Genomic DNA, 16,681 nt, shown 5'->3' with positions numbered 1-16,681 from the left:
CAGAGTCGTCTCGTCCAACCCCCTGCACAATGCACGAAACTAACAAATACCTCCCCCTAAATTCACAGAATCTTCATTGCTGTCAGATGGTCATCAAGCCTCTGTTTAAAAACCTCCAAGGAAGGAGAGTCCACCACCTCCCAAGGAAGCCTGTTCCACTGAGGAACCGCTCTATCGGTCAGGAAGTTCTTCCTAATGTTGAGCCAGAAACTCTTTTGATTTAATTTCAACCCACTGGTTCTGGTCCTACCTTCCGGGGCCACAGATAACAATTCCACACCATCCTCTATGGGATAGCCCTTCAAGTCCTTGAAGATGGTGATCCTATCACCTCTCAGCCGCCTCCTCTCCAGGCTAAACATGCCCAGCTCCTTCAACCTTTCCTCATAGGACTTGGTCTCCAGACCCCTCACCATCTTCATCGCCCTCCTCTGGATCCGTTCCAGCTTGTCTATATCCTTCTTAAAATGTGGTGCCCAAAACTGAACACAACACTCCAGGAGGAAGGAAGGGAGGAAGGGAGGGAGGGAGGGAGGAAGGGAGGGAGGGAGGGAGGGAGGGAGGGAGGGAGGGAGGAAGGAAGGAAGGAAGGAAGGAAGGAAGGAAGGAAGGAAGGAAGGAAGGAAGGAAGGAAGGAAGGAAGGAAGGAAGGAAGGAAGGAAGGAAGGAAGGAAGGAAGGAAGGAAGGCAATTAGATAGCGAAGGGGAGAAGAGGAGTGGAAAGAAAGAACTTTAAATGCATTCTCCAAGCCACTGGCTGGTTTGGCTTTTAGAAGAGATTTAAATAGACAAATGCCTTCTCCAAGTTGGCCGACAGGGCAGTGGGGGCTTTGAGAGTCACACAATAAGTGTGAAAGAGCCACATGCAGCTCATGAGCCACAGTTTGGCCACCCCCGGGCTAGAGCATCCATCCCTACTGCTTTCTTTTGTCCCTCTCCCATTTATTTGCATTCTGTACATATTCAGAGGCACAGCCCTGGTCACAATCTTGCACATTCTGGGGTTGAAAAATGCTGCAACTGAGACCCCAGGCTCAAATTCAGCCTATGCTGGGGTCAAGGATGACAGGTTCCCATGGCCATCAGTGGTGGGGGTTAGGGTTGCTAGATCCAGGTGGGGAAATTCCTGGAGATTTGGGGTTGGAGCCTGGGGAGGACGGGGACCTCAGTGGGGTATAATGCCCTAGAGTCCCCCCTCCAAAGCAGCCATTTCCTCCAGAGGAAACTGATCTCTGTCATCATATGTTCATACGTATTCTGGGGGAGGGAGGTTGGCTCAGTGGTAGAGCATCTGCTTGGTAAGCAGAAGGTCCCAGGTTCAGTCCCCAACATCTCCAACTAAAAAGGGGTCCAGGCAAGTAGGTGTGAAAAACCTCAGCTTGAGACCCTGGAGAGCCGCTGCCAGTCTGAGTAGACAAGACTCACTTTGATGGACCCAGGGTCTGATTCAGTATAAGGCAGCTTCATATGTTCATATGTCCGGAGATGAGCTATAATTCCGGAGGATCCCCAGGTTCCACCTGGAGGCTGGCACCCCTAGCTGCAGTAGATGTACAAGCAGTGCTGGAACGTGGGGCGGGGGGGGGGGGGGAAGCAGATGACACATTTGCACACGCACAAACGGAGAGCACGCCGCAGGGTTGAATCCCACGGGTGGAAGCGACGGGAGCAAAATATGCAGTGTAGTGCAGAAAAGGGGAGTTCCCCATGCCAGGAACCAGCGCCGGCTGCTCCTGTAACCATAGCAACGTCCAGCAGCAAACCTCAGAGCTTCGGCCTAGCTGCCGCCCCGCTCAACCAGGAAGTCTCTCCCCTCCTTTTTGCTACTGAGGGGGGGATTCCCCACAAACACAGGCAGCGCGGTGGGGGAGAAGGAGACGATCAGCCTCCCCTTTCCTTTTACTAACGCCAGGCAACAGTCACATGCCGAAATTTGAGGGAGGGAAGGGCGGGATCCGGTTTCCATGGCAGCCGTCTCTAGGCATGGCAACCTGACTCCCCGCTGGCAAAAGTCCCGCCAACTAGCCTGAAGCGAAGGGACTCCTGGAACCTGGTTGCCAGCTTCTGAGTGGGGCCTGAAAATCTCCCAGCATCACAACGGATCTCTGTACTGCAGGAGAAAACGGCTGCTTGGGAGGGTGGACTCATTGGCATTGTACCCTGCTGAGGATCCTCCCTGCCCTAAAGAAGATGATTCTGGATTTATATCCCGCCTTATACGCTGAATCTCATAGTCTCAGAGCGGTCACAATCTCCTTTAACCTCCCCCACTCCCCACAACAGGAACCCTGTAAAGTAGGTTGGGCTGAGAGAGCTCTCGCAGCAGCTGCCCTTTCAAGGACAACTCCTTGAGAGCCAGTTTGGTGCAGTGGTTAAGTGTGAGGACTCTTATCTAGGAGAACTGGGTTTGATTCCCCACTCCTCCACTTACAGCTGCTGGGATGGCCTTGGGTCAGCCATAGCTCTGGCAGAGGTTGTCCTTGAAAGGGCAGCTGCTGTGAGAGCCCTCTCAGCCCCACCCACCTCACAGGGTGTCTGTTGTGGAGGAGGAAGGTAAAGGAGATTGTGAGCCGCTCTGAGACTCTTCCAAGTGGAGGGCGGGATATAAATCCAATATCATTTTCTTCTTCTACAAGAGCTATGGCTGACCCAAGGCCATTCCAGCAGCTGCAAGCGGAGGAGTGGGGAATCAAACCCGTCTCTCCCTGATAAGAGTCCGCACACTTAACCACTACAACAAACTGGCTCCGCCCCATTCTCTACCTCCAAATCTCCAAGAATTGTCCAACCCGGAGCTATGACAGAGAAGTGAAATGTCTGGATGGCTGGGCTGCATCTCAGCAATGAAATCCAACAGGTGAAGCCTTTCCTGCTTGCTGGATCTCCATGCTGGGGGACTAGTTTGGCTCTGCTCCAATCCAGCAAGGTGGTTTTAATAGGGACCGCCAGCCTCCAGGTGGAAGTTGGGGATCCCCTGAAACTAAAGCTCATCTCTAGACTGCAGAGCTCGTTTCTCCTGGAGGAAATGGCTGCTTTAGAGGGTGGACTCTGATATTGTACCCCACTGACAGGGGTTTTTTTCGTAGCAGGGACTCCTTTGCATATTAGGCCCCACCCCCCTGATGTGGCCAATCCTCCAATCCTTACAGGGCTCTTCGTGCAGGGCCTCCTGTAAGCTCCAGGAGGATTGGCTGCATCAGGGGTGTGTGGCCTAATATGCAAAGGAGTCCCTGCTACAAAATAAAGCCCTGTCCTCCCCAACCTTTTATTTATTTATTTCATTCAATTTATATCCCGCTGTACCCCACCGAAGCGGGCTCAGGGCGGCTCACAACACAAAGTTCCAACAATAAATCAATTTAAAATACATTAATAATTTATATAATAAAATAGAGTAAAAACACAATTATCAGTATGCCATGCTAAGTCTTCCTTAAAAATTCAGCTATTCAGATATTCCGATATTCTGATGTTCAAATATTCGGATGTTCAGATATCGGTCAGTTGTATGCCAACCGGAAAAGGACTGTCTTACAGGCCCTGCGGAACTGCCCAAGGTTCACACCTAAATCTTTTTTTTTAATTAAAAGTTTTATTAAGTTTCAAATAAAGGAAAAGGGGAAGGAAAGAATAATACAGGGGGATATGGGGAAAATTAGGGTTGGACGGGGAGAGCAAATGCCTCTTGTTTACATTTTCTTCCTTGTTACAAAATGTCTAATTCCATTCATTCACAATCTGAGCACCATTTACAATTTATATCTTCCATTTCGCCTCTTATATCCCTTCTATTGCTTTATAACTCTTTCTTTTGGCTTACAAACACACATTTCTTATAGTTTCACCTTAATCAGTACAGTACTAACTCCTTATCCTATATTCTTATATACAAATATATTGCCACTTAATTTCCTCAAATGCCACCCAAATCTCCAGGAGTTTCCAAACTGGGAGTTGGCAACCCTATTTTCCTATTATTTTTTAAAAAATGCTTTAAGGAGCACTTCTCTGGCACCTATGCATAGCCTATGCACCACCCAAGACTTATAATACTTATTAGCCAGGTGCCCCAAATGGAAGGCATCTTACAACGGGATCAAAACCAAAAACCCCCAAAAAACTACATTTTAGAAACGGCTTAAAAAAATCAATAAGTAATCAAGTGTGGGTAAAAAGAGGGAAATAAACAGCAGTGAGGCATACAGGCACGCAAACGCAAACCGCGCACAGGGTCAAATGCTTCAGCAAGAGCAGCAAGCTGCGTCAACTTTCCCAACCAATTTAACAGCAAAACGACAGTGGAGGCACACAAGGGAATTCACAAAACGCCTGGGCAAATCAACAGGGTTTCACCCAGTCCCTAAACTTGGTGCCGGGTACTACAGGGAGGGTTTTGTACATCTGTTTGTAAGAAAACCATAAGTTGCATTTCCAGGGCAAAATGAAACTGCTGAGCAGTCGGGTTACAACGGATCAAAGGAAGTCCTTCTTCACCCAAAGGGTGATGAACACGTGGAATTCACTGCCGCAGGAGGTGGCGGCGGCTACAAGCATAGCCAGCTTCAAGAAGGGATGGGATAACCATATGGAACATAGGTGCATCAGTGGCTATTAGCCACAGCGTATTGCTGGAACTCTCTGTCTGGGGCAGTGATGCTCTGTCTTCTTGGTGCTTGAAAGGGGCAACAGTAGGAGGACTTCTGACATCCTGGTACCTGGGTTTATTTGGCCACTGTGTGAGACAGAGTGGTGGACTGGATGGGCCATTGATTGGCCTGATCCAACATGGCTTCTCTCATGTTTTCTTAAAACTGGGTAAAAGATATACCCTGGTAAATACGCGATTTCAATCCCAGGTCCAAGCTGTGCATGAATGTAATGTAAGAATTACCCAATGCACGTACAAAAATAAAAAGCCAAGTGTATCCTGTACACAGATTGTACTTGTATTCACTTTAACGTCAGGTTGCTGGCCTTAAAAGGAGCAGCGCTCCAAGTGGCCGGACACCTGCTATACAAGCAGAAGGTCCAGGGTTCTAGTCCTGTCATATACAATCAAAGTAAGCAGGAGATATTGGGAAAGGTTGTTTCTCTGACAATTAGAGTAGACTGGAGACTTTGGGGGACTATGGGCAGTTTTGAAATTCTGACAAGGGGGGGAGGGACACAAAATGGCTGCCGCAGAATGGCTTGCAGCAAGAGGTGAAACCAGTACTTAGCAGACTAATGGTCTGATTTGGTATACGCCACCTCCCACAGTTCCCTCTAAGCTGTGGAGTCTTGTGAGCAAAAATTCTACTTTGTGAGCTACTGGCATGGAAGTTGTGAGCAGCTGCGTCAATTACTTTGCTCTGGGGCCATTTTTCCTGCGCGAAGACAAAAATGTGTGAGCCGGAGGCTTAAGAATTGTGAGCTAGCTCACACAAACTCAACTTAGAGGGAACGCTGCTCCAGACACCAATTTACGTCAATTAAAAGATGACTTTTCCCCAATAGCCTACTGTTTAGCCACCAAGGCAGCCCTGCCTCACTGAAAGATGCTCCGGCTTTTCACACAAGTCGGTACCCGAAACAGGTATCGTGTTGGCTTTCCCTGTCCCCAAACCTTCCAACTGTATCCCAAGAAAGGATCCAGTCCCACAATTCGTTCCCGGAAGCACAAAGACGTACCTGAACTTCTCGGGTGTGGTAGGCGATGATGAGGCCCAACAAAATGACAGTGGAGAGGCTGATAAGGCATTTCAGTGCCAGTGAGAACATGGAACCCTGTGTGGAAAAGAAGGAGAGAGAAGGTTAGTCACAAAACTTTTTATTTAGGAAGTCCAGGAGCCTTGCGGCCCTAGAATTTCAAAGCAGCCCAAGAGCCTTCAAGAATGACACACAATCGATACACATAAAACCATGATAATCCAATTAAACAGGGAAGGAGCAAGGGGAAATATAAATGAGAACCACCACCAAGAGGCCAGGAAATTAGTGAGGGAACAGTGCCCCAGGGTTTCACCTGGCCTCTGTTTGGTGTAGTAGTTAAGTGTGCAGACTCTTATCTGGGAGTACCAGGTTTGATTCCCCACTCCTCCACTTGCAGCTGCTGGAATGGGCTTGGGTCAGCCATAGCTCGCGCAGAGTTGTCCATGAATGGGCAGCTTCTGGGAGAACTCTCTCAGCCCCACCTACCTCACAGGTAGTGTTCCCTCTAAGCTGAGTTAGCCAGCTCACAGATTTTTAGCCTCCAGCTCACACATTTTTGTCTTAGCTCAGGAAGGATGACCCCAGAGCACACTAATTTATGCAGGAGCTCACAACTTTAATGCCAGGAGCTCACAAAGTAGAATTTTTGCTCACAAGACTCTGCAGCTCAGAGGGAACATCGCTCACAGGGTCTTTGTTGTGGGGGAGGAAGATTGTGAGCCACTCTGAGACTCAGAGTGAAAGGTGGGATATAAATACAATTTCTTCTTCTTCTAGTTTTAGCTACCATGTGTCACCTGAAAAAATACCAGCTTTTGCCTCTCTGCCCACCCAAAGACATTTATTCATTAATTTTAAACATTTAATAACCGCCTTTCTCCCTTATGGAGCTTGAGGTGGCTTACAACACAGATAAAATACATACAGTAATAAAGAAAACCCACCCAAATTTAAAATCACAATTCAGGACTGCTACTGAACATAACCAAATGCAGTCCTAAATAAAACTGTCTTCAGTTGCCTCTAAAGATCAAAAGTGATAGGGCCAGGCTCACCTCCCTGGGGAGACCATTCCATAATTAAGGGGCTGCCACTGAAAAGGCCCTGCTTTGTGTTCCCACCAAATGAGCTTCTTCGATTGATGGAGCAGTCAGGAGGGCCTCTCTCTGAGATCTCGATTCCCGGATGCGAGCACGTGGGAGAAGATAGTATTTCAGATATGCCATCCCAAGCCATATAGCAGGGGTGTCAAACATGCAGCCCAAGGGCCGGGTCAGGCCCCCAGAGGGGTCCTATCAGGCCCGTGAGCAAATCAAAAGTAGGTTTGCAACTTACAGATACATACTTGAACAACACCTGAACAGCACGCTCAAGATTGCTACAGCACAGACATTGTCTCCAGATTTTGAAGCAGTAATCCAGAACGAGGGTTACCAGAGACTGTTAAATAAACAAAATATTGCAAGAGTGCTAATGTTTTAAGCATGTTTTATTTGAAGGCTTTAAAAAAAAATCTTCAGCTGTGTGTGTGTGTCTGCTACCTGGCATTACATTTTATGACGCACATGGCCCAGCCCGACAAGGTCTCATTTATGACAGATCCGGCCCTCATAACAAAAGGGTTCGACACCCCTGCCATATAGGGCTTTAAAGGAAAAAAGCCAGCGCCTTGAATTGGGCTCAGGAGTAGATCAGTAGACAGTGTGGGTCACATATTCCCAATATCGGGGAATAATCTGGGCTCGCATATTCCCAATAGCTGGCCTCAACCAGAAATCTAGCTACCGCATTCTGCGCTAGCTGCAGCCTCTGAACAGACACAGGTTCCGAGCTGTCTTCAAGGGGAGAACCCCAGACAGCAGACCGCAGTAGTCAAAGCCCCGGCCTGAAAAAAAACAGATATCGGACAGGAAGCTTTCTTTTGCAAGGGCTTGCAGGCAGCCTGCAGTAAATCAAAGCCTGCTCAAGTGCAAACTTCCAGAGGCAAAGAGTTAATCTGAAGGCTTTATTTTGCAGATTTTTATTTAAAAGAAAAAGGAAAAGAAATGTGCTGTAAGGCAGAATTGCCAAACGCAATGAATTGATTACAGCCAATCCAACAGCGAGCCGATAACGCAATTAAGCCATGCCAAGTGCGGAGAGGACTCTCTTCCCGCAGGCTTTGGGATAGCTAATAGCTGCAGATGTTCTCATAATGGGCACGGAGGGCCAGAAGATCCTTGCCTTGAAGGCCAGCGCCAGCTAGCTGAGCTCTATGCATTACTGCCTGCTTGGGAAGGGGGGAGTAAAATGGTTTTGTGGGGCTTTTTTGTAGCAGCAACTCCATTGCATATTGCAGGGGTGGCCAAGGGTAGCTCTCCGGATGTTTTTTTTGCCTACAACTCCCAGCAGCCCCAGACAGCAGGGCCAATGGCTGGGGCTGATGGGAGTTGTAGGCAAAAAGCATCTGGAGAGCTACCTTTGGCCACCCCTGGCATATTAGGCCGCACCCTCCCAATGTAGCCAATCCTCCTGAAGCTTACAGGAGGCCCTTTACTAAGAGCCCTGTCAGCTCTTGGGGGATTGGCTACATCAGGGGTTGTAGCCTAATATGCAAAGAAGAAGAAGACGATATTGGATTTATATCCCGCCCTCCACTCCGAAGAGTCTCAGAGTGGCTCACAATCTCCTTTCCCTTCCTCCCCCACAACAGACACCCTGTGAGGTGGGTGCGGCTGAGAGGGCTCTCACAGCAGCTGCCCTTTCAAGGGCAACCTCTGCGAGAGCCATGGCTGACCCAAGGCCATTCCAGCAGCTGGAGTTCCTGCTACAAAAAAAGCCCTGCTTTTGGATCTGGCCAAAGGAATGAACGGACAAGTCCCACGTCTCGTAGCTGTCTGACACGCAACAAACACCCATAGGGATTGGAGCACCTTCCCTATGAAGGAAGGCTGAAGAGTTGGGTACTTTTTGGCTTAGAAACGAGACAATTAAGGCGGAGTTATGATAGAGGTTTATAAAATTACGCATGGGATGGAGGGAGTTGCCAAAGAGAACTTTTTCTTCCTCTTCCAAAAGCCTAGAACAGGGATGGGCAAACTGTGGCTTGGGAGCCACATGTGGCTCTTTCATACATATTGCGTGGCTCTCAAAACCCCCGCTGCCCCACTGGCCGGTTCGGAGAAGGCATTTATCCCTTTAAATCACCTCTCCAAGCCAAGCCAGACAGCAGCTTGGAGAGTGCGTTTAAAGTTGCTTTCTTTCCACCCCCACCCCCCTCTCCCATCTATTTGCCTTCCTTCCTTCCTGCTCTCAAACCTCTGGCCTTCATGTCTTGCGGCTCTCAGACACCTGACGTTTATTCTATGTGGCTCTTACATTAAGCAAGTTTGGCCACCCCTGGCCTAGAACTTGAGGGCATCCGGTGAAGCTGATGGGCAATAGGACAGACAAAAGGAACTACTACAACCGACAAAGGTATATGGCAGGATATGCTACTTTACCCAGAAAGTGATTAAAAGGTGGAATTCACTGCCAGAGGATGCAGTGATGGCCACAGGGATAAAACAGCTTTAAAAGGAGATGTGGTAGTTCAGGGAGGATAAGTCTATCAATGGCTACTAGCCATGGTGGCTAAAGAGGACTTTTACGTTCACAGGAAGTCAAACCTCTGAATCTCAGAGCCAGGAAGCAACGTCAAGGGAAGGTGTCGGCCTCTCCGCCCTGTCGTTGGCCCTCCAGAGAACTGGTTGAGGCCACTGTGTGAGACAGGAGGCTGGACTAGATGGACCCTCACTGGTCTGATCCTGCAGGGCTCTTCTGATGTTCTTATGAGGGGAAGGCCTCGGCCTCTCTGCCCAGTTGTTGGCCCTCCAGAGGAACTGGTTGAGGCCACTGTGTGAGGCAGGAGGCTGGACTAGATGGACCCTCACTGGTCTGATCCAGCAGGGCTGTTCTGATGTTCTTCTGAGGGGAAGGCCTCGGCCTCTCTGCCCTGTTGCTGGCCCTCCAGAGGAACTGGTTGAGGCCACTGTTTGAGGCAGGAGGCTGGACTAGATGGACCCTCACTGGTCTGATCCAGCAGGGCTGTTCTGATGTTCTTCTGAGGGGAAGGCCTCGGCCTCTCTGCCCTGTTGCTGGCCCTCCAGAGGAACTGGTTGAGGCCACTGTGTGAGGCAGGAGGCTGGACTAGATGGATCCTCACTGGTCTGATCCAGCAGGGCTCTTCTGATGTTCTTATGAGGGGAAGGCCTCAGCCTCTCTGCCCTGTTGTTGGCCCTCCAGGGGAACTGGTTGAGGCCACTGTGTGAGGCAGGATGCTGGACTAGATGGACCCTCACTGGTCTGATCCAGCAGGACTCTTCTGATGTTCTTCTGAGGGGAAGGCCTCGGCCTCTCTGCCCTGTTGTTGGCCCTCCAGAGGAACTGGTTGAGGCCACTGTGTGAGACAGGATGCTGGACTAGATGGACCCTCACTGCTCTAATCCAGCAGGGCTCTTCTTCTGTTTTTATGAGGGGAAGGCCTAGACCTCTCTGCCCTGTGGTTGGCCCTCCGGAGCAATGGCTCCTAACCTTTTTGGCACCAGTGACTGGTTTTGTGGAAGACAATTCTTCCATGGACCAGTGGGGGGTGCTGGAGGTTTCACTGCCCCCATGCCCTGTCCCAATCCCACCATGGGGTCTTTAAATGAGGGGTAGGCAAAGGTCGCTGCTGCGCTGCCCCTTCTGCCTGGCCAGGACTCAGGCAGATGAAAGAGGTGGTGATTTGGAGTGAGACCATGACCTTCGCCTCCCGGGACCCGGGTGGGGGGAAAGGGGTGGCAGGCAGTGTTCCCCCTAAGCTGAGTTAGCGTGAGCTAGCTCATAGATTTTTTAGCCTCCAGCTCACACATTTTTGTCTTAGCTCAGGAAAAATGGCCCCAGAGCACAATAATTTATACAGTAGGTCACAACTTTAATGCCAGTAGCTCACAAAGTAGAATTTTTGCTCACAAGACTCTGCATCTTAGAAGGAACAGTGGCGGCAGGGTAGCTTTGTCTCGCTCCATGGCCCAGTTGCTAACAGGCAATGGACCTGTACCGGTCCACGGCCCAGGGGTTGGAGACCCCTGTTCCAGAGAAACTGGCTGGCCACTGTGTAAAGTAGGATGGTGGACTAGATGGGCCACTGGTCTGATTCAGCAGGGCTCTCCTCTTACGTTCTTAATCAATAGCTGTCTGCTTGCTTCCCTCCTGCTCGGCCTGCACGCTGGCACGGGTTTATCACGCAAAACACCACAAACCTGTAGCAGCACTCTGGGCATGAATGTGGCTGCGCACGCACAGTGACTAGCTTTCCCTGGATCTGAACCACAAATGAAGGCAAGAGTCACAGCAGGGGACCACAGAGCCAAGATTTTAACAAGGGTTCTCTTTTAATGGGTTAGTTCCCGAGCGTCGCAAAAGATGCAAGCGTTGTCATTTATAGAGAAGAAACCCGAACTTTCAAAACCCATCAGGAGGTTCTTTAATATTCATCTACCGAGTGTTTATCTCGGATTGATTTTTTTCACCCGAATGGTTTCCGTGGTTGCCCACGGCACTCTCCCCTCTTATATTCATTAACTTCAGGCTATTATTTTGGTAATAACTGTCCTTCTCGTGCCAGGGTGGTGAATGGCTGCTCTCCTAGCCATTTTTTTTCCTTTTAAAATTAACATTTTACCTCAGGGGTGGGAGAGGAGAATACAGGGTTTTTTAAAACGTTATAAATGAAAATCAATTTGTGCTATTGGTTCCTGCCCCCCCCCCCATATGATTTCTACTGCTATTCATAATATTTGGTTATTTGAGAACATAAGAGAAGCCATATTGGATCAGGCCAATGGCCATCCAGTCCAATACTCTGTCTCACACAGTGGCCATAAGAACATAAGAGAAGCCATGTTGGATCAGGCCAATGGCCCATCCAGTCCGACACTCTGTGTCACACAATGGCCATAAGAACATGAGAGAAGCCATGTTGGATCAGGCCAATGGCCCATCCAGTCCAACACTCTGGGTCACACAGTGGCCATAAGAACATCAGAGAAGCCATGTTGGATCAGGCCAATGGCCCCTCCAGTCCAACACTCTGTCTCACACAGTGGCCATAAGAACATGAGAGAAGCCATGTCAGATCAGGCCAATGGCCCCCCCCAGTCCAACACTCTGTGTCACCCAGTGGCCATAAGTACATAAGAGAAGCCATCCTGGATCAGGCCAGTGGCCCATCTAGTTCAACGCTCTTTGTCACACAGTGGCCAAAAAACCCAGGTGCCATCAGGAGGTCCACCAGTGGGATCTGGACCAGTGTTCCCTCTAAGCTGAGTTCGCGTGAGCTAGCTCACAGATTTTTAACCTCCAGCTCACACATTTTTGTCTTTCTCAGGAAATATGACCCCGGAGCACAATAATTTATGCAGTAGCTCACTAACTTTAATGCCAGGAGCTCACAACTTTAATACCAGTGGCTCACAAAAGTAGAATTCTTGCTCACAAGACTCTGCAGCTTAGAGGGAATGTTGGTCAGGACACCAGAAGCCCTCCCACTGTTGCACCCCCCAAGCACCAAGAATACAGAGCACCACTGCCCCAGACACAGAGTTTAATTCATTTAATCCATTTATTTAATTCATTTATACCTTTCTCAAAGCACCTCCCATCATTCTCCTGTTTTATCCTCACAACAACCTTGTGAGGGAAGCTAGGGTGGGAGAGGATGGAAGGCGGCCCTCTGTAGATGCTCAGAAGCACAGGACCTGCCCTTTAAAAAAAAAAATTTAAAGCACTCTGCGTCAGAGGGTAGAAGCCCTCTGTTCATGCTCAGGGACTCTATGCCATTTCGCTTATTTTTATGTCGGAGATCTTCTGGGGGTGCCTGCAAGTGCTTTGGAAGGGGTTTGAATGGGTGTCGTCTTTCAAGGGTGGGGGGGAAGAGACTTGAGGCTTGTTAAGGTATTCTGATTTTGCCTGGAAATGTTTTTAGCTATTTCCATAAGCTATCCTGAAACAAGAGGAACAGCAGGGTATAAATATTTTAGCCAATAAATGATTTTAAAAGCCACTCCGCAAACAGAGGAGGAAGAACTCTGCAAGTCCCGAAAGGTTTAATTTCAAATCAGCTCCGTCAGGGGTGAGAGGCGCTTTGCTCGTGCTCAGAAGTAGGCAGCTCCGAATGCCTTGAGAGCAAAGCAAAAAGCCTTTACAAGCCTACTTATCCTAAGCCTAGAGACAGGATGGTGTAGTGGTTAAAGCATCAGACTAGAATCTGGGAGATGCAGGTTCAAATTCCCACTCAGCCCTGGAAGTTCGCTTCAAAAGGCGAAGCCATTCATGCACTGACATCCTTACCTACCCCGCAGCGGTGTTGTGGTCAGAATAAAACTGGGAATATTATAATTTGTTTAGGATCCCCATTAGGGAAAGAAAAGCAAGGTATAAATAACTAAATGAATTAATACCTAGTAGGGAAAATGTGATTGAATCGAGATCCACGGTCCATTAAAGTCAGTTTGTCTGCTCAGATTAGCAGCAGCTCTCCAGGGTCTCAGGCAGAGGTCTTTTATTTCACCTCTTCCCTGGTTCTTTTACAGCTGGGGAAGGCGGGGGTTGAACTTGGAACCTTCTGCATGTCAAGCAGCGGATCTTCCACAAGAACATAAGAGGAGCCACGGTGGATCAGGCCAATGGCCCCTCCAGGCCAACACTCTGTGTCACACAGTGGTCAAAAAAACAGGTGCCATCAGGAGGTCCATCAGTGGGGCCAGGACACTAGAAGCCCTCCCACTGTGTCCCTCCAAGCACCAAGAATACAGAGCATCACTGCCCCAGACAGAGAGTTCCAACAATACGCTGTAGCTAACAGCCACTGATGGACCTCTGCTCCATATGCTTATCCAATCCCCTCTTGAAGCTGGCTATGCTTGTAGCCACCATCACCTCCTGTGGCAGTGAATTCCATGTATTAATCGCCCTTTGGGTGAAAAAGAACTTCCTTTTATCAGCTGTAACCCGACTGCTCAGCCATTTCATGGAGTGCCCACTGTGAGAAAGGGAGAAAAGTCCTTCTCTATCCCAGGTACAATCTTGTAAACCTTGCAGCCACAGCTCTTCCCCCACCCCACCCCCCAAGACAAAGAGACAAGAGAAGCAGAGATCCAGCAGACAGGGCAACAGGGGAAAACTTCACTGACTAAATTTCTGCTTGCCTTGCAGCTCTTAAAGCTACAGGAGCCAGCTGCGCCAAGACAAGAAAACGGTCTCCCCTTGGAAAAGGAAGCCTTGTTGGCACCGAAATACAGAGATGCTCCGAAAAGCAGGGGAAGGCGGAGCGGGACCACATGGCAGGGTGCCGCTGTTGATCCTCATTAGCGGCCATTGATTTCCCAACTACGGAATAGAGAAATGAACCCTCTGCTGCAGCGGACTCCCTCTTTTGCAATAAAGAGCATTAAAACCTCATTACGCCGAGCACCACCCAGAGAAAGCCCCCCTGCTTCTGTGCTCTCCAGGCCCCAGAGCAGAAGATAGATTCCTCTTCCCAGGCCTGGGCGAAACCCAATTAGTGTCTCTGGATGGCTGGAGGCAGAGGGGAGTTAAACCCTCGTCAACAGCAGGAGGGAACAAGAAAGGGTATTCCCCCAAACACTACACCCACCCCCATTTCCCCTCCGATTAGGGTTGCCAATTCCCCAGGTGGGGCAGGGAAACAGGTTAACAAAACCTCCACGAAAACCATGGTCAGCATAAGAACATAAGAGAAGCCATGTCGGATCAGGCTAATGGCCCATCCAGTCCAACACTCTGTGTCACACAGTGGCAAAAAATATATATATATACACACACACTGTGGCTAATAGCCACTGATGGACCTCTGCTCCATATTTTTATCTAAACCCCTCTTGAAGGTGGCTATGCTTGTGGCCGCCACCACCTCCTGTGGCAGTGAATTCCACATGTTAATCACCCTTTGGGTGAAGAAGTACTTCCTTTTATCAGTTTTAACCTGGCTGCTCAGCAATTTCATCGAATGCCCACGAGTTCTTGTATTGTGAGAAAGGGAGAAAAGGACTTCTTTCTCTACTTTCTCCATCCCATGCATTATCTTGTAAACCTCTATCATGTCACCCTGCAGTCGACGTTTCTCCAAGCTAAAGTGTCCCAAGCGTGGGAAATTGACCATACTGAATGGAAACGCCTCTAAAGCGTCAGCATTTGAACTGTAAAAATATTCTCGGGAAGCTCCCAGAAGCAATTGCAAAACGTGGGATAAGTACAGCCGCATCGCGTTCCTTTCCTTGTGCCTTGTTGTGCAGAAGGAATCTTCAGGAGCGTTGGTCTCCGTGGAAAGCTCTACCAGTGGAATCACTACCTACGCCCACCTACTAAGAAATTTTGGACCTTTTTTTTGCCGTCTCAGTGACTTTGGGTGAGGGGTGGATGTTCCTTATGTACTCTTCAACGGAGTGATATTATTTAGTATTTGAGATAATTTTATATAACACAGTAAAATCGAACTTGTTTATTTTTTGGAGGCTGGTTTTCGCGGAGGTTTTGTTAACCTATTTTCCTGCTCCATCAGCCGCGTTGCTTTTTGTTGGTTGCACAATCCCCAGGCGGGGGCAGGCGATACCCTGGTTTGGAGGCCCTCCCCCTGCCTCAGGGTCATTAGAAAGTGGGGGGGGAGGAGGGAAATGTCTGCTGGGCACTCCATTATTCCCTACGGAGACCGACTCCGATAGGGGATAATGGAAAATTAATCAGCAGGTCTCGGGGGGGGGGGGGTGTTTTGAGATAGAGCCACCAAATTTGCAGCATAGCATCCAGTGCCTCTCCCCAAAATACCCTCCAAGTTTCAAAAAGATTGGACCAGGGGGTCCACTTCTATGAGCCCCCAAAGAAGGTGCTCATATCCTTCAATAGTCCCTTTAAATGCGAGGGTCAGAACTCCCTTTGGAATTCAATCGTGCTTGTCACAACCTTGCTCCTGGCTCCACCCCACTGGCTCCTGACTCCACCCCCAAAGTCCCCAGGTATTTCTTGCATTGGACTTGGCGACCCTACCTCCGATCTAAAGTCCACAGGCTTCAATCCGGGGCATACCCATCACCTCTGATGACGGGGCGGAAGAGAAAAAATGCATGCAATTATGCATTATGCACACAAAAGCTTATACCATGAATAAAACTTTGTTGGTTTTAAAGGTTCCACTGGACTCCAACTTTCATAGAATTATAGAATTATAGAGTTGGAAGGGACCCCCAGGGTCATCTAGTCCAACCCCCTGCACAATGCAAGGATTTCACAGAGACCTCCCCCTAAGTTCACAGAATCAGCATTGCTGTCCGATGGCCATCTAGCCTCTGCTTAAAAACCCCCAAAGGAGGAGAGCCCACCACCTCCCAAAGACACCTGTTCCTTTGTTCTACTGTCTGTTCTACTGCTTCAGACCAACACGGCTACCCACCTGGATCTATGCATACAATTGCACTAGATTACAACCCAGGGATTTAAGTACCACCTGGACGCAAATCTCACCACTGCTGAGACTGGCAGGCTGGTAAATCTATAGAACTCACCACTGCACAATATTATGTCAGCCATTTTTTTTTAAAGGGGAGATTAGATAGATTTATTTATTTCATTTGTGCTCCACCTTTCCCCCCTAGTGGGCAACTAAAGCTACTTACTCCATTCTCCTCTCCTCCATTTTATCCTCACAACAACCCGGCTAGGTAGGTTAGGCTGAGAAAATGTGATTGACCCAAGGTCACCCAGAGAGCTTCCACAGTACAAATGGGGATTTGAACCCAGTTCTTCCAGGTTTGGAGTAGTTTCACAACCAACGTGTGCCAGCATACTGGCTAAGCAGGAGAGAAGCAAGCAGCTGCTGAAACGGTGCCAGTTTTCCTCACCAAAGCTGTTGTGTACCCTTGCAGTTCAAAAGAACGTAAGAAGAGCTCTGCTGGATCAGCCCAGTGGTCCATCTAGC

At 49.0% G+C, this 16,681-nt stretch overlaps 1 protein-coding gene across 1 annotated transcript in view; it reads right to left on the bottom strand.

The window, feature by feature from the left end:
- KCNN3 (potassium calcium-activated channel subfamily N member 3) overlaps positions 1–16,681 on the bottom strand; it is a 220,184-nt gene that overhangs the window by 164,593 nt on the left and 38,910 nt on the right. The window contains exon 2 of the mRNA XM_060255425.1: positions 5,671–5,766. Coding sequence (XP_060111408.1) covers positions 5,671–5,766 — 96 coding nt within the window. The remainder of the gene's footprint in view (positions 1–5,670; positions 5,767–16,681) is intronic.

This window comes from Heteronotia binoei, chromosome 1 (assembly GCF_032191835.1).
Source record: "Heteronotia binoei isolate CCM8104 ecotype False Entrance Well chromosome 1, APGP_CSIRO_Hbin_v1, whole genome shotgun sequence".
NCBI classification, from domain to species: domain Eukaryota; kingdom Metazoa; phylum Chordata; class Lepidosauria; order Squamata; family Gekkonidae; genus Heteronotia; species Heteronotia binoei.
The sequence above is the reverse complement of the archived record's forward strand: the minus strand, read 5'-3'. Positions and strand labels throughout refer to the sequence as shown.